Source organism: Oncorhynchus mykiss, chromosome 14, assembly GCF_057628025.1.
Source record: "Oncorhynchus mykiss isolate SJ-2025 chromosome 14, ASM5762802v1, whole genome shotgun sequence".
Lineage (NCBI taxonomy): Eukaryota > Metazoa > Chordata > Actinopteri > Salmoniformes > Salmonidae > Oncorhynchus > Oncorhynchus mykiss.
In genome coordinates, this window is record NC_143035.1 from 32,544,896 (window position 1) to 32,569,045 (window position 24,150).

Genomic DNA, 24,150 nt, shown 5'->3' on the forward strand with positions numbered 1-24,150 from the left:
TATCACTTTCTGATTTATCAAACGAACACTGCACAAGATTGTTCTCCCTGAACATCTCAACTCATAGATTTAGCCTGTCCAATGATATCCCTCTTCTGGATGGATTGGGCCAATGCCGTAGCTCAGATTGGTGTCCATGGCGGTGTGACAAAGGGCGTGCTTTCCCTATTTAAGCCTACACCCAGACGTTGTACCTGTAACGGACATTCTCACCGCACATCCCCGTACCAGGTAAATATTGTTAGCTTTAGTAGACAAATTATTCAAATTCCATCTTGTTATCTCCCTCTGTTTGTTCGTTAGTTTATGGATGCCACCCCATGTTGCCATGATAGTCTAATAACGTTATTCGGATGGGTGGTGGTGTTATTATGCAATTCTAAGCATTTTTTCAGACGTTTTTAAAATGTATTTTTTTTAGACGGAAGGAAGGGACTGTCGGATGTAGGTTGTATTTACAGGTTGTATTTGATTGTCAGTAAAGAGTAGTCTATAGACTATTGGTTATTATTAGGCTATATGATTTAGTGTTAGGCTATTTAAGGATTTATTTTGTTGCTGTGTTGACAGCTCTGCAATGCATGCATTTAATGCGCCTGCACCCCTACACATCATTCCAACTAGGCTATTAAACGTGTCTGTGTTTAATTATTGTATGGTTAGGTTAGGCTAATTGTCATCATCATGGTTATATAAAATAGTTACAGGCCTTGGTGTGATGACATGCCGAATATATTTACATTTTTTAAGTTGTCGCATTGTTACCTAAAGCCCAATCAATGCATGTGATGCTGACGGCGCAATGCCATGGTTCTAGCCTACAGTCTGCTTATAGATTGGCGGTTCGTCGGGGTGCGGTTTAATGATAAAAACATGTTCTACCGGTGAGCTCAACATGCCTTAACATGACAGATCCGTCAAATTATCTTATTTTTACAGAAGATGGCGTTGACACCTATCAATTAATCTGTGCGTTTTGCGTAAATTGGTCTGGTGAAACAAAATCTAACCCGTCACACCCAGTTATTGCGCACGCGGGCACCTAGATAAGGTCTACCTGCAAGCAGATCATGAGACTGTGTTTGTGAGTTCTGTGTTTGCTAAAGTATAAACTCAATTTTTGTTCAATTAAGCACCAGTGTGTGGAGGTGGCACGTGATATGCCATTGGCCCTTGCATGTGAAATCACACTGAAATGTAGACCTTCTAATAGTATGCTAAGAATTGCATTTGTGTTGAAACGAGGTTAGAGGTCAACACAGATCTAATAGACTAGTAAATCGCACCTTTAACATCCCAATGCATGTAGGTTCATTCATTGACATCCTTTCATAGATTTAGAGAATTCAATGTTTCCATCCCAATATGCTCTTTCTGCAGCCTCTCCGGAACCAGAACGTACCAGTACACGTTCCTGTATACCAGAACCAGTGCATTGCAGCAAACCTGAGTGCTTGGGTAACTCTCAGTGAAACATAACACCATAAGACAAGCTCTCTCTCTCTCCTGACTATTTGTTCTCCTTTGTTAGATGGTAAATGGTGAAGTCATGGGAGTGGTGTGTGTTGATTCAAGTAACTGAATTACGTAACTAGCTAGAGTAGTCTATATGGATTATACAGGTGTGTGTGTGTGGGAGGGGGGGGGTAAAGTGGGTGTGTGTGTGTGTGGGGTAAAGTGGGTGCGGCTGGACTTCACCTGCATGCACTCACCTGTATTCTAGATTACATATTTGTCTAAGGACTCTCTCTCTTTCTCTCTCGACATTTACATTCTGACTCTTTCTCCCTCAGACATCATCTAAGATGGGCGACAACAACCCAGTGAAGCAGGGAGTGGAGACCTTTGACAAGAAGTGTCTAAAGAAGACCAGTACTGCTGAGAAGAACACTCTGCCAACCAAGGAGGGTATGTTTCTCCTACCCTCCTATCCTATCTCCTTTTCTGTCTCCTCCCCTTATTGCTCCTACTCCTGTCCCACCCTATACCTGTCTCCCTCTCTCTGTACCTGTCTCACTCTCTCTGTACCTGTCTCCCTCTCTCTGTACCTGTCTCCCTCTCTCTGTACCTGTCTCCCTCTCCCTGTACCTGTCTCCCTCTCCCTGTACCTGTCTCCCTCTCCCTGTACCTGTCTCCCTGTACCTGTACCTGTCTCCCTCTCCCTGTACCTGTCTCCCTCTCCCTGTACCTGTCTCCCTCTCTCTGTACCTGTCTCCCTCTCTCTGTACCTGTCTCCCTCTCTCTGTACCTGTCTCCCTCTCTCTGTACCTGTCTCCCTCTCTCTGTACCTGTCTCCCTCTCTATGTACCTGTCTCCCTCTCTCTGTACCTGTCTCCCTCTCTCTGTACCTGTCTCCCTCTCTCTGTACCTGTCTCTCTCTCTATGTACCTGTCTCCCTCTCTATGTACCTGTCTCCCTTTCTCTGTACCTGTCTCCCTGTACCTGTCTCCCTGTACCTGTCGCCCTCTCTCTGTACCTGTCTCCCTCTCCCTGTACCTGTCTCCCTCTCCCTGTACCTGTCTCCCTCTCCCTGTACCTGTCTCCCTCTCCCTGTACCTGTCTCCCTCTCCCTGTACCTGTCTCCCTCTCCCTGTACCTGTCTCCCTCTCTCTGTACCTGTCTCCCTTTCTCTGTACCTGTCTCCCTCTCCCTGTACCTGTCTCCCTCTCTCTGTACCTGTCTCCCTCTCTCTGTACCTGTCTCCCTCTCCCTGTACCTGTTACCCTGTACCTGTCTCTCTCTCCCTGTCAATTAAATTCAATTTCAATTTAAGGGCTTTATTGGCATGGGAAACATATTGTATGTTAACATTGCATTAAGCAATGTTAATAAATAAATTAATGTGAAATAAGCAATAAAAATGAGCAGTCAACATTACACTCACAGAAGTTCCAAAATAATAAAAACATTTCAAATGTCATATTATGTCTATATACTGTGTTGTAATGATGTGCAAGTAGTTAAAGTACAAAAGGTAAAATGAACATAAATATGGGTTGTATTTACAATGTGTTTGTTTGTTCTTCACTGGCTGCCCTTTTCTCGTGGCAACAGGTCACAAATCTTCCTGCTGTGATGGCACACTGGTATTTCACCCAGTAGATATGGGAGTTTATCAAAATCGAGGTTGTTTTTGAATTCTTTGTGGGTCTTTGTAATCTGAGGGAAATATGTGTCTCTAATATGGTCATACATTGGGCAGGAGGTTAGGAAGTGCAGCTCAGTTTCCACCTCATTTTGTTGGCAGTGATCACATAGCCTGTTTTCTTTTGAGAGCCATGTCTGCCTACGGCGGCCTTTCTCAATAGCAAGGCTATGCTCACTGAGTCTGTACATAGTCAAAGCTTTCCTTAATTTTGGGTCAGTCACAGTGGTCAGGTATTCTGCCACGGTGTACTCTCTGTTTAGGGCTAAATAGCATTCTAGTTTGCTCTGTTTTTTTGTTCATTCTTTCCGATGTGTCAAGTAATTATCTTTTTGTTTTCTCATGATTTGGTTGGGTCTAATTGTGCTGCTGTCCTGCGGCTCTGTGGGGTCTGTTTGTGTTTGTGAACAGAGCCCCAGGATCAGCTTGCTTAGGGGACTCTTCTCCAGGTTCATCTCTCTGTAGTTGATGGCTTTGTTATGGAAGGTTTGGGAATCACCTTCCTTTTAGGTGGTTGTAGAATTTAACGTCTCGTTTCTGGATTTTGATCATTAGCGGGTATCGGACTAATTCTGCTCTGCATGCATTATACCCGTCTCCCTCTCTGTTTACAGTAGCTACCATGTACCTATCTCCCTCTCTGTTTACAGTATCTACCCTGTACCTGTCTCCCTCTCTGTTTACAGTATCTACCCTGTACCTGTCTCCCTCTCTGTTTACAGTAGCTACCATGTACCTATCTCCCTCTCTGTTTACAGTATCTACCCTGTACCTGTCTCCCTCTCTGTTTACAGTAGCTACCATGTACCTATCTCCCTCTCTGTTTACAGTAGCTACCATGTACCTATCTCCCTCCCTGTTTACAGTATCTACCATGTACCTGTCTCCCTCTCTGTTTACAGTATCTACCCTGTACCTGTCTCCCTCTCTGTTTACAGTAGCTACCATGTACCTGTCTCCCTCTCTGTTTACAGTATCTACCCTGTACCTGTCTCCCTCTCTGTTTGCAGTAGCTAAGTGCCTCCCACTGTTTTGTACAGAGAAAAGAAGGCAACACTGCACTAGTATGACATAGGCCTATTACTGATTAACCGAGAGCCTGGTACACACCTGAGGGCAACAATAAGAGGCCTTTGTCCCTGTTCAACCTAATGCCTTTGGCTGGCCAGGAAGTCATAAAATACTCAAAGGTGTGCCCTTATACTGTAGTGTTAGTGCCCTTATACTGTAGTGTTAGTAGTGTGTTAGTGCCCTTCTACTGTAGTGTTAGTGCCCTTCTACTGTAGTGTTAGTAGTGTGTTAGTGCCCTTCTACTGTAGTGTTAGTAGTGTGTTAGTGCCCTTCTACTGTAGTGTTAGTGCCCTTCTACTGTAGTGTTAGTGCCCTTCTACTGTAGTGTTAGTAGTGTGTTAGTGCCCTTCTACTGTAGTGTTAGTGCCCTTCTACTGTAGTGTTAGTAGTGTGTTAGTGCCCTTCTACTGTAGTGTTAGTGCCCTTATACTGTAGTGTTAGTGCCCTTATACTGTAGTGTTAGTAGGGTGTTAGTGCCCTTCTACTGTAGTGTTAGTGCCCTTCTACTGTAGTGTTAGTAGTGTGTAACAGTACAGCATTGTCCCATTTTGTACAGGTACGCCCAATGCATTCCGGTTATCAAGTACACACTTGTCTTACTGCTGCGTTGCAGAACCGTGCTGATCTTTTAGTGGTGCCGTGGCCTTGTGAGCCTCAGCTATTACTGTGGTATTGATAACATTATAGTAGTCATATAGAACTGGTATTGATAACATTATAGTAGTCATATAGAACTGGTATTGATAACATTATAGTATAGAACATTAACATATAGATCTGGTATTGATAACATTATAGTAGTCCTATAGAACTGGTATTGATAACATTATAGTAGTCCTATAGAACTGGTATTGATAACATTATAGTAGTCCTATAGATCTGGTATTGATAACATTATAGTAGTCCTATAGAACTGGTATTGATAACATTATAGTATAGAACATTAACATATAGATCTGGTATTGATAACATTATAGTATAGAACATTAACATATAGATCTGGGCTGTCTTGGCCTGGACATTGAGCTTTGCAGTCCAGCTGCCGTGGAGAGGCAGTGCAGTTAGGGGGGGAGAAGATGCCTTTTGGTGCAGAAAGGGTGTGGACTAAAGAGGGTTAAGTGCAGTCAGAGAGGGTGTGGAGAGGGAGATTTTTAGTGCAGACAGGGAGTGTACTAAAGAGGAGTTTAGTGCAGACAGGGACTGTACTAGCGAGGGGTTTAGTGCAGATCTAGAGACGCCTTAGTTCAGACAGGATGAACTAGACTGAAGCCGTAGTTCAGACAGGATGGACTAGACTGAAGCCGTACTTCAGACAGGATGAACTAGACTGAAGCCGTAGTTTAGACAGGATGGACTAGACTGAAGCCGTACTTCAGACAGGATGAACTAGACTGAAGCCGTAGTTTAGACAGGATGGACTAGACTGAAGCCGTACTTCAGACAGGATGAACTAGACTGAAGCCGTAGTTTAGACAGGATGAACTAGACTGAAGCCGTAGTTTAGACAGGATGGACTAGACTGAAGCCGTAGTTCAGACAGGATGGACTAGACTGAAGCCGTACTTCAGACAGGATGGACTAGACTGAAGCCGTACTTCAGACAGGATGGACTAGACTGAAGCCGTACTTCAGACAGGATGGACTAGACTGAAGCCGTACTTCAGACAGGATGGACTAGACTGAAGCCGTAGTTCAGACAGGATGAACTAGACTGAAGCCGTAGTTCAGACAGGATGGACTAGACTGAAGCCGTAGTTTAGACAGGATGGACTAGACTGAAGCCATAGTTCAGACAGGATGGACTAGACTGAAGCAGTAGTTCAGACAGGATGGACTAGACTGAAGCCGTGGTTCAGACAGGATGGACTAGACTGAAGCCGTGGTTAAGACAGGATGGACTAGACTGAAGCCGTGGTTAAGACAGGATGGACTAGACTGAAGCCGTGGTTAAGACAGGATGGACTAGACTGAAGCCGTACTTCAGACAGGATGAACTAGACTGAAGCCGTGGTTCACCACGGAAGGCCAATACTCCATCCCACCAAAACACGCTGGCATTTCAGGTGTTCTTTTCAAACAGCTCCTACCCTAAAATGGCATTATCATAATTTTCACAATTTCACAGTATTATCCCAACCTCATAGTTTGGAAATATATACACATTGTTTGTCAGTAGCAGTGTGATTAGAGGTGTGATTTGGGTAGATATCAAGATGTTCTCTGTCAGTAGCAGTGTGATTAGAGGTGTGATTTGGGTAGATATCAAGATGTTCTCTGTCAGTAGCAGTGTGATTTGGGTGGATATTCTAGATGTTCTCTGTCAGTAGCAGTGTGGTAGGAGGTGTGATTTGGTTGGATATTCTAGATGTTCTCTGTCAGTAGCAGTGTGGTAGGAGGTGTGATTTGGGTGGATATTCTAGTTGTTCTCTGTCAGTAGCAGTGTGGTAGGAGGTGTGATTTGGTTGGATATTCTAGTTGTTCTCTGTCAGTAGCAGTGTGGTAGGAGGTGTGATTTGGTTGGATATTCTAGATGTTCTCTGTCAGTAGCAGTGTGGTAGGAGGTGTGATCTGGGTGGATATTCTAGTTGTTCTCTGTCAGTAGCAGTGTGGTAGGAGGTGTGATCTGGGTGGATATTCTAGTTGTTCTCTGTCAGTAGCAGTGTGGTAGGAGGTGTGATCTGGGTGGATATTCTAGTTGTTCTCTGTCAGTAGCAGTGTGGTAGGAGGTGTGATCTGGGTTGATATTCTAGTTGTTCTCTGTCAGTAGCAGTGTGATTTGGGTGGATATTCTAGTTGTTATCTGTCAGTAGCAGTGTGGTAGGAGGTGTGATTTGGTTGGATATTCTAGTTGTTCTCTGTCAGTAGCAGTGTGGTAGGAGGTGTGATCTGGGTGGATATTCTAGTTGTTCTCTGTCAGTAGCAGTGTGGTAGGAGGTGTGATTTGGTTGGATATTCTAGTTGTTCTCTGTCAGTAGCAGTGTGATTTGGGTGGATATTCTAGTTGTTCTCTGTCAGTAGCAGTGTGGTAGGAGGTGTGATTTGGGTGGATATTCTAGTTGTTCTCTGTCAGTAGCAGTGTGGTAGGAGGTGTGATCTGGGTGGATATTCTAGATGTTCTCTGTCAGTAGCAGTGTGGTAGGAGGTGTGATCTGGGTGGATATTCTAGTTGTTCTCTGTCAGTAGCAGTGTGGTAGGAGGTGTGATCTGGGTGGATATTCTAGTTGTTCTCTGTCAGTAGCAGTGTGGTAGGAGGTGTGATCTGTGTGGATATTCTAGTTGTTCTCTGTCAGTAGCAGTGTGGTAGGAGGTGTGATTTGGGTGGATATTCTAGTTGTTCTCTGTCAGTAGCAGTGTGGTAGGAGGTGTGATCTGGGTGGATATTCTAGTTGTTCTCTGTCAGTAGCAGTGTGGTAGGAGGTGTGATCTGGGTAGATATCAAGATGTTCTCTGTCAGTAGCAGTGTGGTAGGAGGTGTGATCTGGGTGGATATTCTAGTTGTTCTCTGTCAGTAGCAGTGTGGTAGGAGGTGTGATTTGGTTGGATATTCTAGATGTTCTCTGTCAGTAGCAGTGTGGTAGGAGGTGTGATTTGGTTGGATATTCTAGATGTTCTCTGTCAGTAGCAGTGTGGTAGGAGGTGTGATCTGGGTGGATATTCTAGATGTTCTCTGTCAGTAGCAGTGTGGTAGGAGGTGTGATTTGGTTGGATATTCTAGATGTTCTCTGTCAGTAGCAGTGTGGTAGGAGGTGTGATTTGGGTAGATATCAAGATGTTCTCTGTCAGTAGCAGTGTGGTAGGAGGTGTGATTGGGAGTGCAATAGTAAGCATCATGCATGTTCACTGCTCTAGAAACATCCGCTGCAATAACCCCCACCCCAGGACAGAGAATACTGCAATAACCCCCACCCCAGGACAGAGAATACTGCAATAACCCCCACCCCAGGACAGAGAATACTGCAATAACCCCCACCCCAGGACAGAGAATACTGCGATAACCCCCACCCCAGGACAGAGAATACTGCAATAACCCCCACCCCAGGACAGAGAATACTGCAATAACCCCCACCCCAGGACAGAGAATACTGCGATAACCCCCACCCCAGGACAGAGAATACTGCGATAACCCCCACCCCAGGACAGAGAATACTGCAATAACCCCCACCCCAGGACAGAGAATACTGCAATAACCCCCACCCCAGGACAGTGAATACTGCAATAACCCCCACCCCAGGACAGAGAATAGTGCAATAACCCCCACCCCAGGACAGAGAATACTGCAATAACCCGCACCCCAGGACAGAGAATACTGCAATAACCCCCACCCCAGGACAGTGAATACTGCAATAACCCCCACCCCAGGACAGTGAATACTGCAATAACCCCCACCCCAGGACAGAGAATACTGCAATAACCCCCACCCCAGGACAGAGAATACTGCAATAACCCCCACCCCAGGACAGAGAATACTGCAATAACCCCCACCCCAGGACAGAGAATACTGCAATAACCCCCACCCCAGGACAGAGAATACTGCGGTAACCCCCACCCCAGGACAGAGAATACTGCGATAACCCCCACCCCAGGACAGAGAATACTGCGATAACCCCCACCCCAGGACAGAGAATACTGCGATAACCCCCACCCCAGGACAGAGAATACTGCAATAACCCCCACCCCAGGACAGAGAATACTGCGATAACCCCCACCCCAGGACAGAGAATACTGCAATAACACCCACCCCAGGACAGAGAATACTGCAATAACCCCCACCCCAGGACAGAGAATACCGCAATAACCCCCACCCCAGGACAGAGAATACTGCAATGCAGGGAGGAACCTCTAGTAAAGAAATCTAGACCCCCATTGAATTTGGTTGGTTAGGCTTTCTATTTTCAGTTATCTAATTACCAGGTATTTACATCATCATTTACATGACAATTACTCTGTTACCGTTTTCTATTGTGTAGTCTTCTATTTTATTTCTTAAAGCACCATTTCCCCATAAATACCTTGCAAATATCAGACAGGACTGTACAGTGCGGTATTACCAGCAGGTATACCATAAAGCGTCACACACATTTTGAAGATTTACTGTATAAAGGAGAGGGTTATTGATAACAGGATAAAAGACACTTGACCTTGACAGGAGGTTGAGCCAGCCAAGCTGATAACAAGCCAATGACAGGAGGTTGAGCTAGCCAGGCTGATAACAAGCCAATGACAGGAAGTTGAGTCAGCCAGGCTGATAACAAGCCAATGACAGGAAGTTGAGCCAGCCAGGCTGATGTGCAGTTAGGGGGGGAGAAGATGCCTTTTGGTGCAGAAAGGGTGTGGACTAAAGAGGGTTAAGTGCAGTCAGAGAGGGTGTGGAGAGGGAGATTTTTAGTGCAGACAGGGAGTGTACTAAAGAGGAGTTTAGTGCAGACAGGGACTGTACTAGCGAGGGGTTTAGTGCAGATCTAGAGACGCCTTAGTTCAGACAGGATGAACTAGACTGAAGCCGTAGTTCAGACAGGATGGACTAGACTGAAGCCGTACTTCAGACAGGATGAACTAGACTGAAGCCGTAGATTAGACAGGATGGACTAGACTGAAGCCGTACTTCAGACAGGATGAACTAGACTGAAGCCGTAGTTTAGACAGGATGGACTAGACTGAAGCCGTACTTCAGACAGGATGAACTAGACTGAAGCCGTAGTTTAGACAGGATGAACTAGACTGAAGCCGTAGTTTAGACAGGATGGACTAGACTGAAGCCGTAGTTCAGACAGGATGGACTAGACTGAAGCCGTACTTCAGACAGGATGGACTAGACTGAAGCCGTACTTCAGACAGGATGGACTAGACTGAAGCCGTACTTCAGACAGGATGGACTAGACTGAAGCCGTACTTCAGACAGGATGGACTAGACTGAAGCCGTAGTTCAGACAGGATGAACTAGACTGAAGCCGTAGTTCAGACAGGATGGACTAGACTGAAGCCGTAGTTTAGACAGGATGGACTAGACTGAAGCCATAGTTCAGACAGGATGGACTAGACTGAAGCAGTAGTTCAGACAGGATGGACTAGACTGAAGCCGTGGTTCAGACAGGATAGACTGAAGCCGTGGTTAAGACAGGATGGACTAGACTGAAGCCGTGGTTAAGACAGGATGGACTAGACTGAAGCCGTGGTTAAGACAGGATGGACTAGACTGAAGCCGTGGTTAAGACAGGATGGACTAGACTGAAGCCGTGGTTCACCACGGAAGGCCAATACTCCATCCCACCAAAACACGCTGGCATTTCAGGTGTTCTTTTCAAACAGCTCCTACCCTAAAATGGCATTATCATAATTTTCACAATTTCACAGTATTATCCCAACCTCATAGTTTGGAAATATATACACATTGTTTGTCAGTAGCAGTGTGATTAGAGGTGTGATTTGGGTAGATATCAAGATGTTCTCTGTCAGTAGCAGTGTGATTTGGGTGGATATTCTAGATGTTCTCTGTCAGTAGCAGTGTGGTAGGAGGTGTGATTTGGTTGGATATTCTAGATGTTCTCTGTCAGTAGCAGTGTGGTAGGAGGTGTGATTTGGGTGGATATTCTAGTTGTTCTCTGTCAGTAGCAGTGTGGTAGGAGGTGTGATTTGGTTGGATATTCTAGTTGTTCTCTGTCAGTAGCAGTGTGGTAGGAGGTGTGATTTGGTTGGATATTCTAGATGTTCTCTGTCAGTAGCAGTGTGGTAGGAGGTGTGATCTGGGTGGATATTCTAGTTGTTCTCTGTCAGTAGCAGTGTGGTAGGAGGTGTGATCTGGGTGGATATTCTAGTTGTTCTCTGTCAGTAGCAGTGTGGTAGGAGGTGTGATCTGGGTTGATATTCTAGTTGTTCTCTGTCAGTAGCAGTGTGATTTGGGTGGATATTCTAGTTGTTCTCTGTCAGTAGCAGTGTGGTAGGAGGTGTGATTTGGTTGGATATTCTAGTTGTTCTCTGTCAGTAGCAGTGTGGTAGGAGGTGTGATCTGGGTGGATATTCTAGTTGTTCTCTGTCAGTAGCAGTGTGGTAGGAGGTGTGATTTGGTTGGATATTCTAGTTGTTCTCTGTCAGTAGCAGTGTGATTTGGGTGGATATTCTAGTTGTTCTCTGTCAGTAGCAGTGTGGTAGGAGGTGTGATTTGGGTGGATATTCTAGTTGTTCTCTGTCAGTAGCAGTGTGGTAGGAGGTGTGATTTGGTTGGATATTCTAGTTGTTCTCTGTCAGTAGCAGTGTGGTAGGAGGTGTGATTTGGTTGGATATTCTAGATGTTCTCTGTCAGTAGCAGTGTGGTAGGAGGTGTGATCTGGGTGGATATTCTAGTTGTTCTCTGTCAGTAGCAGTGTGGTAGGAGGTGTGATCTGGGTGGATATTCTAGTTGTTCTCTGTCAGTAGCAGTGTGGTAGGAGGTGTGATCTGGGTTGATATTCTAGTTGTTCTCTGTCAGTAGCAGTGTGATTTGGGTGGATATTCTAGTTGTTCTCTGTCAGTAGCAGTGTGGTAGGAGGTGTGATTTGGTTGGATATTCTAGTTGTTCTCTGTCAGTAGCAGTGTGGTAGGAGGTGTGATCTGGGTGGATATTCTAGTTGTTCTCTGTCAGTAGCAGTGTGGTAGGAGGTGTGATTTGGTTGGATATTCTAGTTGTTCTCTGTCAGTAGCAGTGTGATTTGGGTGGATATTCTAGTTGTTCTCTGTCAGTAGCAGTGTGGTAGGAGGTGTGATTTGGGTGGATATTCTAGTTGTTCTCTGTCAGTAGCAGTGTGGTAGGAGGTGTGATCTGGGTGGATATTCTAGATGTTCTCTGTCAGTAGCAGTGTGGTAGGAGGTGTGATCTGGGTGGATATTCTAGTTGTTCTCTGTCAGTAGCAGTGTGGTAGGAGGTGTGATCTGGGTGGATATTCGAGTTGTTCTCTGTCAGTAGCAGTGTGGTAGGAGGTGTGATCTGTGTGGATATTCTAGTTGTTCTCTGTCAGTAGCAGTGTGGTAGGAGGTGTGATTTGGGTGGATATTCTAGTTGTTCTCTGTCAGTAGCAGTGTGGTAGGAGGTGTGATCTGGGTGGATATTCTAGTTGTTCTCTGTCAGTAGCAGTGTGGTAGGAGGTGTGATCTGGGTAGATATCAAGATGTTCTCTGTCAGTAGCAGTGTGGTAGGAGGTGTGATCTGGGTGGATATTCTAGTTGTTCTCTGTCAGTAGCAGTGTGGTAGGAGGTGTGATTTGGTTGGATATTCTAGATGTTCTCTGTCAGTAGCAGTGTGGTAGGAGGTGTGATTTGGTTGGATATTCTAGATGTTCTCTGTCAGTAGCAGTGTGGTAGGAGGTGTGATCTGGGTGGATATTCTAGATGTTCTCTGTCAGTAGCAGTGTGGTAGGAGGTGTGATTTGGTTGGATATTCTAGATGTTCTCTGTCAGTAGCAGTGTGGTAGGAGGTGTGATTTGGGTAGATATCAAGATGTTCTCTGTCAGTAGCAGTGTGGTAGGAGGTGTGATTGGGAGTGCAATAGTAAGCATCATGCATGTTCACTGCTCTAGAAACATCCGCTGCAATAACCCCCACCCCAGGACAGAGAATACTGCAATAACCCCCACCCCAGGACAGAGAATACTGCAATAACCCCCACCCCAGGACAGAGAATACTGCAATAACCCCCACCCCAGGACAGAGAATACTGCGATAACCCCCACCCCAGGACAGAGAATACTGCAATAACCCCCACCCCAGGACAGAGAATACTGCAATAACCCCCACCCCAGGACAGAGAATACTGCGATAACCCCCACCCCAGGACAGAGAATACTGCGATAACCCCCACCCCAGGACAGAGAATACTGCAATAACCCCCACCCCAGGACAGAGAATACTGCAATAACCCCCACCCCAGGACAGTGAATACTGCAATAACCCCCACCCCAGGACAGAGAATACTGCAATAACCCCCACCCCAGGACAGAGAATACTGCAATAACCCGCACCCCAGGACAGAGAATACTGCAATAACCCCCACCCCAGGACAGTGAATACTGCAATAACCCCCACCCCAGGACAGTGAATACTGCAATAACCCCCACCCCAGGACAGAGAATACTGCAATAACCCCCACCCCAGGACAGAGAATACTGCAATAACCCCCACCCCAGGACAGAGAATACTGCAATAACCCCCACCCCAGGACAGAGAATACTGCAATAACCCCCACCCCAGGACAGAGAATACTGCGGTAACCCCCACCCCAGGACAGAGAATACTGCGATAACCCCCACCCCAGGACAGAGAATACTGCGATAACCCCCACCCCAGGACAGAGAATACTGCGATAACCCCCACCCCAGGACAGAGAATACTGCAATAACCCCCACCCCAGGACAGAGAATACTGCGATAACCCCCACCCCAGGACAGAGAATACTGCAATAACACCCACCCCAGGACAGAGAATACTGCAATAACCCCCACCCCAGGACAGAGAATACCGCAATAACCCCCACCCCAGGACAGAGAATACTGCAATGCAGGGAGGAACCTCTAGTAAAGAAATCTAGACCCCCATTGAATTTGGTTGGTTAGGCTTTCTATTTTCAGTTATCTAATTACCAGGTATTTACATCATCATTTACATGACAATTACTCTGTTACCGTTTTCTATTGTGTAGTCTTCTATTTTATTTCTTAAAGCACCATTTCCCCATAAATACCTTGCAAATATCAGACAGGACTGTACAGTGCGGTATTACCAGCAGGTATACCATAAAGCGTCACACACATTTTGAAGATTTACTGTATAAAGGAGAGGGTTATTGATAACAGGATAAAAGACACTTGACCTTGACAGGAGGTTGAGCCAGCCAAGCTGATAACAAGCCAATGACAGGAGGTTGAGCTAGCCAGGCTGATAACAAGCCAATGACAGGAAGTTGAGTCAGCCAGGCTGATAACAAGCCAATGACAGGAAGTTGAGCCAGCCAGGCTGATGTGCAGTTAGGGGGGGAGAAGATGCCTTTTGGTGCAGAAAGGGTGTGGACTAAAGAGGGTTAAGTGCAGTCAGAGAGGGTGTGGAGAGGGAGATTTTTAGTGCAGACAGGGAGTGTACTAAAGAGGAGTTTAGTGCAGACAGGGACTGTACTAGCGAGGGGTTTAGTGCAGATCTAGAGACGCCTTAGTTCAGACAGGATGAACTAGACTGAAGCCGTAGTTCAGACAGGATGGACTAGACTGAAGCCGTACTTCAGACAGGATGAACTAGACTGAAGCCGTAGATTAGACAGGATGGACTAGACTGAAGCCGTACTTCAGACAGGATGAACTAGACTGAAGCCGTAGTTTAGACAGGATGGACTAGACTGAAGCCGTACTTCAGACAGGATGAACTAGACTGAAGCCGTAGTTTAGACAGGATGAACTAGACTGAAGCCGTAGTTTAGACAGGATGGACTAGACTGAAGCCGTAGTTCAGACAGGATGGACTAGACTGAAGCCGTACTTCAGACAGGATGGACTAGACTGAAGCCGTACTTCAGACAGGATGGACTAGACTGAAGCCGTACTTCAGACAGGATGGACTAGACTGAAGCCGTACTTCAGACAGGATGGACTAGACTGAAGCCGTAGTTCAGACAGGATGAACTAGACTGAAGCCGTAGTTCAGACAGGATGGACTAGACTGAAGCCGTAGTTTAGACAGGATGGACTAGACTGAAGCCATAGTTCAGACAGGATGGACTAGACTGAAGCAGTAGTTCAGACAGGATGGACTAGACTGAAGCCGTGGTTCAGACAGGATGGACTAGACTGAAGCCGTGGTTAAGACAGGATGGACTAGACTGAAGCCGTGGTTAAGACAGGATGGACTAGACTGAAGCCGTGGTTAAGACAGGATGGACTAGACTGAAGCCGTGGTTAAGACAGGATGGACTAGACTGAAGCCGTGGTTCAGACAGGATGGACTAGACTGAAGCCGTGGTTAAGACAGGATGGACTAGACTGAAGCCGTACTTCAGACAGGATGAACTAGACTGAAGCCGTGGTTAAGACAGGATGGACTAGACTGAAGCCGTACTTCAGACAGGATGAACTAGACTGAAGCCGTGGTTCACCACGGAAGGCCAATACTCCATCCCACCAAAACACGCTGGCATTTCAGGTGTTCTTTTCAAACAGCTCCTACCCTAAAATGGCATTATCATAATTTTCACAATTTCACAGTATTATCCCAACCTCATAGTTTGGAAATATATACACATTGTTTGTCAGTAGCAGTGTGATTAGAGGTGTGATTTGGGTAGATATCAAGATGTTCTCTGTCAGTAGCAGTGTGATTTGGGTGGATATTCTAGATGTTCTCTGTCAGTAGCAGTGTGGTAGGAGGTGTGATTTGGTTGGATATTCTAGATGTTCTCTGTCAGTAGCAGTGTGGTAGGAGGTGTGATCTGGGTGGATATTCTAGTTGTTCTCTGTCAGTAGCAGTGTGGTAGGAGGTGTGATCTGGGTGGATATTCTAGTTGTTCTCTGTCAGTAGCAGTGTGGTAGGAGGTGTGATTTGGGTGGATATTCTAGTTGTTCTCTGTCAGTAGCAGTGTGGTAGGAGGTGTGATTTGGTTGGATATTCTAGTTGTTCTCTGTCAGTAGCAGTGTGATTTGGGTGGATATTCTAGTTGTTCTCTGTCAGTAGCAGTGTGGTAGGAGGTGTGATCTGGGTGGATATTCTAGTTGTTCTCTGTCAGTAGCAGTGTGGTAGGAGGTGTGATCTGGGTGGATATTCTAGTTGTTTTCTGTCAGTAGCAGTGTGGTAGGAGGTGTGATCTGGGTGGATATTCTAGTTGTTCTCTGTCAGTAGCAGTGTGATTTGGGTGGATATTCTAGTTGTTCTCTGTCAGTAGCAGTGTGGTAGGAGGTGTGATTTGGTTGGATATTCTAGTTGTTCTCTGTCAGTAGCAGTGTGGTAGGAGGTGTGATCTGGGTGGATATTCTAGTTGTTCTCTGTCAGTAGCAGTGTGGTAGGAGGTGTGATTTGGTTGGATATTCTAGTTGTTCTCTGTCAGTAGCAGTGTGATTTGGGTGGATATTCTAGTTGTTCTCTGTCAGTAGCAGTGTGGTAGGAGGTGTGATCTGGGTGGATATTCTAGTTGTTCTCTGTCAGTAGCAGTGTGGTAGGAGGTGTGATCTGGGTGGATATTCTAGTTGTTCTCTGTCAGTAGCAGTGTGGTAGGAGGTGTGATCTGTGTGGATATTCTAGTTGTTCTCTGTCAGTAGCAGTGTGGTAGGAGGTGTGATTTGGGTGGATATTCTAGTTGTTCTCTGTCAGTAGCAGTGTGGTAGGAGGTGTGATCTGGGTGGATATTCTAGTTGTTCTCTGTCAGTAGCAGTGTGGTAGGAGGTGTGATCTGGGTAGATATCAAGATGTTCTCTGTCAGTAGCAGTGTGGTAGGAGGTGTGATCTGGGTGGATATTCTAGTTGTTCTCTGTCAGTAGCAGTGTGGTAGGAGGTGTGATTTGGTTGGATATTCTAGATGTTCTCTGTCAGTAGCAGTGTGGTAGGAGGTGTGATTTGGTTGGATATTCTAGATGTTCTCTGTCAGTAGCAGTGTGGTAGGAGATGTGATCTGGGTGGATATTCTAGATGTTCTCTGTCAGTAGCAGTGTGGTAGGAGGTGTGATTTGGTTGGATATTCTAGATGTTCTCTGTCAGTAGCAGTGTGGTAGGAGGTGTGATTTGGGTAGATATCAAGATGTTCTCTGTCAGTAGCAGTGTGGTAGGAGGTGTGATTGGGAGTGCAATAGTAAGCATCATGCATGTTCACTGCTCTAGAAACATCCGCTGCAATAACCCCCACCCCAGGACAGAGAATACTGCAATAACCCCCACCCCAGGACAGAGAATACTGCAATAACCCCCACCCCAGGACAGAGAATACTGCAATAACCCCCACCCCAGGACAGAGAATACTGCAATAACCCCCACCCCAGGACAGAGAATACTGCGATAACCCCCACCCCAGGACAGAGAATACTGCAATAACCCCCACCCCAGGACAGAGAATACTGCAATAACCCCCACCCCAGGACAGAGAATACTGCAATAACCCCCACCCCAGGACAGAGAATACTGCAATAACCCCCACCCCAGGACAGAGAATACTGCAATAACCCCCACCCCAGGACAGAGAATACTGCGGTAACCCCCACCCCAGGACAGAGAATACTGCGATAACCCCCACCCCAGGACAGAGAATACTGCGATAACCCCCACCCCAGGACAGAGAATACTGCAATAACCCCCACCCCAGGACAGAGAATACTGCAATAACCCCCACCCCAGGACAGAGAATACTGCGATAACCCCCACCCCAGGACAGAGAATACTGCAATAACACCCACCCCAGGACAGAGAATACTGCAATAACCCCCACCCCAGGACAGAGAATACCGCAATAACCCCCACCCCAGGACAGAGAATACTGCAATGCAGGGAGGAACCTCTAGTAAAGAAATCTAGACCCCCATTGAATTTGGTTGGTTAGGCTTTCTATTTTCAGTTATCTAATTACCAGGTATTTACATCATCATTTACATGACAATTACTCTGTTACCGTTTTCTATTGTGTAGTCTTCTATTTTATTTCTTAAAGCACCATTTCCCCATAAATACCTTGCAAATATCAGACAGGACTGTACAGTGCGGTATTACCAGCAGGTATACCATAAAGCGTCACACACATTTTGAAGATTTACTGTATAAAGGAGAGGGTTATTGATAACAGGATAAAAGACACTTGACCTTGACAGGAGGTTGAGCCAGCCAAGCTGATAACAAGCCAATGACAGGAGGTTGAGCTAGCCAGGCTGATAACAAGCCAATGACAGGAAGTTGAGTCAGCCAGGCTGATAACAAGCCAATGACAGGAAGTTGAGCCAGCCAGGCTGATGTGCAGTTAGGGGGGGAGAAGATGCCTTTTGGTGCAGAAAGGGTGTGGACTAAAGAGGGTTAAGTGCAGTCAGAGAGGGTGTGGAGAGGGAGATTTTTAGTGCAGACAGGGAGTGTACTAAAGAGGAGTTTAGTGCAGACAGGGACTGTACTAGCGAGGGGTTTAGTGCAGATCTAGAGACGCCTTAGTTCAGACAGGATGAACTAGACTGAAGCCGTAGTTCAGACAGGATGGACTAGACTGAAGCCGTACTTCAGACAGGATGAACTAGACTGAAGCCGTAGATTAGACAGGATGGACTAGACTGAAGCCGTACTTCAGACAGGATGAACTAGACTGAAGCCGTAGTTTAGACAGGATGGACTAGACTGAAGCCGTACTTCAGACAGGATGAACTAGACTGAAGCCGTAGTTTAGACAGGATGAACTAGACTGAAGCCGTAGTTTAGACAGGATGGACTAGACTGAAGCCGTAGTTCAGACAGGATGGACTAGACTGAAGCCGTACTTCAGACAGGATGGACTAGACTGAAGCCGTACTTCAGACAGGATGGACTAGACTGAAGCCGTACTTCAGACAGGATGGACTAGACTGAAGCCGTACTTCAGACAGGATGGACTAGACTGAAGCCGTAGTTCAGACAGGATGAACTAGACTGAAGCCGTAGTTCAGACAGGATGGACTAGACTGAAGCCGTAGTTTAGACAGGATGGACTAGACTGAAGCCATAGTTCAGACAGGATGGACTAGACTGAAGCCGTGGTTCAGACAGGATGGACTAGACTGAAGCCGTGGTTAAGACAGGATGGACTAGACTGAAGCCGTGGTTAAGACAGGATGGACTAGACTGAAGCCGTGGTTAAGACAGGATGGACTAGACTGAAGCCGTGGTTAAGACAGGATGGACTAGACTGAAGCCGTGGTTCAGACAGGATGGACTAGACTGAAGCCGTGGTTAAGACAGGATGGACTAGACTGAAGCCGTACTTCAGACAGGATGAACTAGACTGAAGCCGTGGTTCACCACGGAAGGCCAATACTCCATCCCACCAAAACACGCTGGCATTTCAGGTGTTCTTTTCAAACAGCTCCTACCCTAAAATGGCATTATCATAATTTTCACAATTTCACAGTATTATCCCAACCTCATAGTTTGGAAATATATACACATTGTTTGTCAGTAGCAGTGTGATTAGAGGTGTGATTTGGGTAGATATCAAGATGTTCTCTGTCAGTAGCAGTGTGATTTGGGTGGATATTCTAGATGTTCTCTGTCAGTAGCAGTGTGGTAGGAGGTGTGATTTGGTTGGATATTCTAGATGTTCTCTGTCAGTAGCAGTGTGGTAGGAGGTGTGATCTGGGTGGATATTCTAGTTGTTCTCTGTCAGTAGCAGTGTGGTAGGAGGTGTGATCTGGGTGGATATTCTAGTTGTTCTCTGTCAGTAGCAGTGTGGTAGGAGGTGTGATTTGGGTGGATATTCTAGTTGTTCTCTGTCAGTAGCAGTGTGGTAGGAGGTGTGATTTGGTTGGATATTCTAGTTGTTCTCTGTCAGTAGCAGTGTGATTTGGGTGGATATTCTAGTTGTTCTCTGTCAGTAGCAGTGTGGTAGGAGGTGTGATCTGGGTGGATATTCTAGTTGTTCTCTGTCAGTAGCAGTGTGGTAGGAGGTGTGATCTGGGTGGATATTCTAGTTGTTCTCTGTCAGTAGCAGTGTGGTAGGAGGTGTGATCTGGGTGGATATTCTAGTTGTTCTCTGTCAGTAGCAGTGTGATTTGGGTGGATATTCTAGTTGTTCTCTGTCAGTAGCAGTGTGGTAGGAGGTGTGATTTGGTTGGATATTCTAGTTGTTCTCTGTCAGTAGCAGTGTGGTAGGAGGTGTGATCTGGGTGGATATTCTAGTTGTTCTCTGTCAGTAGCAGTGTGGTAGGAGGTGTGATTTGGTTGGATATTCTAGTTGTTCTCTGTCAGTAGCAGTGTGATTTGGGTGGATATTCTAGTTGTTCTCTGTCAGTAGCAGTGTGGTAGGAGGTGTGATCTGGGTGGATATTCTAGTTGTTCTCTGTCAGTAGCAGTGTGGTAGGAGGTGTGATCTGGGTGGATATTCTAGTTGTTCTCTGTCAGTAGCAGTGTGGTAGGAGGTGTGATCTGTGTGGATATTCTAGTTGTTCTCTGTCAGTAGCAGTGTGGTAGGAGGTGTGATTTGGGTGGATATTCTAGTTGTTCTCTGTCAGTAGCAGTGTGGTAGGAGGTGTGATCTGGGTGGATATTCTAGTTGTTCTCTGTCAGTAGCAGTGTGGTAGGAGGTGTGATCTGGGTAGATATCAAGATGTTCTCTGTCAGTAGCAGTGTGGTAGGAGGTGTGATCTGGGTGGATATTCTAGTTGTTCTCTGTCAGTAGCAGTGTGGTAGGAGGTGTGATTTGGTTGGATATTCTAGATGTTCTCTGTCAGTAGCAGTGTGGTAGGAGGTGTGATTTGGTTGGATATTCTAGATGTTCTCTGTCAGTAGCAGTGTGGTAGGAGATGTGATCTGGGTGGATATTCTAGATGTTCTCTGTCAGTAGCAGTGTGGTAGGAGGTGTGATTTGGTTGGATATTCTAGATGTTCTCTGTCAGTAGCAGTGTGGTAGGAGGTGTGATTTGGGTAGATATCAAGATGTTCTCTGTCAGTAGCAGTGTGGTAGGAGGTGTGATTGGGAGTGCAATAGTAAGCATCATGCATGTTCACTGCTCTAGAAACATCCGCTGCAATAACCCCCACCCCAGGACAGAGAATACTGCAATAACCCCCACCCCAGGACAGAGAATACTGCAATAACCCCCACCCCAGGACAGAGAATACTGCAATAACCCCCACCCCAGGACAGAGAATACTGCAATAACCCCCACCCCAGGACAGAGAATACTGCGATAACCCCCACCCCAGGACAGAGAATACTGCAATAACCCCCACCCCAGGACAGAGAATACTGCAATAACCCCCACCCCAGGACAGAGAATACTGCGATAACCCCCACCCCAGGACAGAGAATACTGCGATAACCCCCACCCCAGGACAGAGAATACTGCAATAACCCCCACCCCAGGACAGAGAATACTGCAATAACCCCCACCCCAGGACAGTGAATACTGCAATAACCCCCACCCCAGGACAGAGAATACTGCAATAACCCCCACCCCAGGACAGAGAATACTGCAATAACCCGCACCCCAGGACAGAGAATACTGCAATAACCCCCACCCCAGGACAGAGAATACTGCAATAACCCCCACCCCAGGACAGTGAATACTGCAATAACCCCCACCCCAGGACAGAGAATACTGCAATAACCCCCACCCCAGGACAGAGAATACTGCAATAACCCCCACCCCAGGACAGAGAATACTGCAATAACCCCCACCCCAGGACAGAGAATACTGCAATAACCCCCACCCCAGGACAGAGAATACTGCGGTAACCCCCACCCCAGGACAGAGAATACTGCGATAACCCCCACCCCAGGACAGAGAATACTGCGATAACCCCCACCCCAGGACAGAGAATACTGCGATAACCCCCACCCCAGGACAGAGAATACTGCAATAACCCCCACCCCAGGACAGAGAATACTGCGATAACCCCCACCCCAGGACAGAGAATACTGCAATAACACCCACCCCAGGACAGAGAATACTGCAATAACCCCCACCCCAGGACAGAGAATACCGCAATAACCCCCACCCCAGGACAGAGAATACTGCAATGCAGGGAGGAACCTCTAGTAAAGAAATCTAGACCCCCATTGAATTTGGTTGGTTAGGCTTTCTATTTTCAGTTATCTAATTACCAGGTATTTACATCATCATTTACATGACAATTACTCTGTTACCGTTTTCTATTGTGTAGTCTTCTATTTTATTTCTTAAAGCACCATTTCCCCATAAATACCTTGCAAATATCAGACAGGACTGTACAGTGCGGTATTACCAGCAGGTATACCATAAAGCGTCACACACATTTTGAAGATTTACTGTATAAAGGAGAGGGTTATTGATAACAGGATAAAAGACACTTGACCTTGACAGGAGGTTGAGCCAGCCAAGCTGATAACAAGCCAATGACAGGAGGTTGAGCTAGCCAGGCTGATAACAAGCCAATGACAGGAAGTTGAGTCAGCCAGGCTGATAACAAGCCAATGACAGGAAGTTGAGCCAGCCAGGCTGATAACAAGCCAATGACAGGAGGTTGAGCTATCCAGGCTGATAACAAGCCAATGACAGGAGGTTTAGCTAGCCAGGCTGATAACAAGCCAATGACAGGAAGTTGAGCTAGCCAGGCTGATAACAAGCCAATGACAGGAAGTTGAGCCAGCCAGGCTGATAACAAGCCAATGACAGGAGGTTTAGCTAGCCAGGCTGATAACAAGCCAATGACAGGAAGTTGAGCTAGCCAGGCTGATAACAAGCCAATGACAGGAGGTTGAGTTAGCCAGGCTGATAACAAGCCAATGACAGGAAGTTGAGCCAGCCAGGCTGATAACAAGCCAATGACAGGAGGTTGAGCTATCCAGGCTGATAACAAGCCAATGACAGGAGGTTGAGCTAGCCAGGCTGATAACAAGCCAATGACAGGAAGTTGAGCTAGCCAGGCTGATAACAAGCCAATGACAGGAGGTTGAGCTAGCCAGGCTGATAACAAGCCAATGACAGGAGGTTTAGCTAGCCAGGCTGATAACAAGCCAATGACAGGAGGTTTAGCTAGCCAGGCTGATAACAAGCCAATGACAGGAGGTTTAGCTAGCCAGGCTGATAACAAGCCAATGACAGGAGATTGAGCTAGCCAGGCTGATAACAAGCCAATGACAGGAAGTTGAGCTAGCCAGGCTGATAACAAGCCAATGACAGGAGGTTGAGCTAGCCAGGCTGATAACAAGCCAATGACAGGAGGTTTAGCTAGCCAGGCTGATAACAAGCCAATGACAGGAGGTTTAGCTATCCAGGCTGATAACAAGCCTATGACAGGAGAGGAACCATCTGTCTCACAAGCTGCCTTTCAGCCTGCGCCCCTCCTGATAGTGGATTCATCCTCTTTCTATTGCTCCGTCTGAGTGGATTCATCCTCTTTCTATTGCTCAGTCTGAGTGGATTCATCCTCTTTCTATTGCTCAGTCTGAGTGGATTCATCCTCTTTCTATTGCTCCGTCTGAGTGGATTCATCCTCTTTCTATTGCTCCGTCTGAGAGTGGATTCATCCTCTTTCTATTGCTCCGTCTGAGGGTTTTTATCCTCTTCTATTGCCCAGTGATAGCTCATTATTTTAACGTTCAGTATGATGATGTACTGACATTTTAGGATACAGTATCTTCCATTTTGGATTGGTTGTGGGGTCCTGTTTTGAGTGTTTTGTAATAGATTAGGTGATGAACAAATATCTGATAGTTTGATTACTCAATATACCAGATATCCATCACAACAGTGTTCAAGACATAGACGAATCACTAACTTGTCTCTCTTTCTCTCACAGATATCGAGCAGGAGAAGAAAGCTGAAGGAGGCTCCAAATGAAACACCAGGGTTCCTCTCCTCCAGTCGTCGTTCTCTCTTCTCCTCCTTTTAAGAAACAAGTCTATCATCTCTTCTTCTGCTTCTTTGCGTTTCACCATGTTAATGAATCACAATGGCATTGACTCTGATGCTGTGGGGTTAGGGGTGCATGATTAGTAAAGGGAAGGCCAGTACGATTTTAACCGTCAATGTTTTTGAATTATGCTGTTTCATGCAGTCTTGGTTGGAAAGGGGTAAACTAAGATCAAGATGGATAAGATATGGTGTTTGTTGAAAAAAAGGAAGAACTGAGCATGTTGTGTTTGTGTCAATGACATATAATACTGTCTCCATCAACAGTTAGTTCCACTGTCAACTATGCCCAATGTTCTGCCTGTACACAGTGCCATTCTGGATAAGTTCTGTAACAATAACATGAGAGAAGATATTTTTGTTTTAATAAAATGAGTGTTTTA

The 24,150-nt window shown here is 46.1% G+C and overlaps 1 protein-coding gene across 2 annotated transcripts; it reads left to right on the forward strand.

Annotated features, from left to right (window-relative positions):
- Nucleotides 1–108: 108 nt before the first annotated feature.
- On the forward strand, nucleotides 109–24,150 carry LOC110489144 (thymosin beta-a). 2 transcript variants are annotated; one of them, XM_036943330.2, is made up of 4 exons: nucleotides 109–231; nucleotides 1,381–1,458; nucleotides 1,794–1,908; nucleotides 23,655–24,150. In XM_036943330.2, exons 3-4 carry the CDS (start codon nucleotides 1,806–1,808, stop codon nucleotides 23,693–23,695), a joined length of 144 nt encoding a protein of 47 aa, XP_036799225.1. In that variant the 5' UTR covers nucleotides 109–231; nucleotides 1,381–1,458; nucleotides 1,794–1,805; the 3' UTR covers nucleotides 23,696–24,150. The 2 variants fall into 2 exon arrangements, with proteins under 2 accessions (XP_036799225.1, XP_036799224.2); XM_036943329.2 differs by lacking the exon at nucleotides 1,381–1,458 and having other exon boundaries at nucleotides 135–231.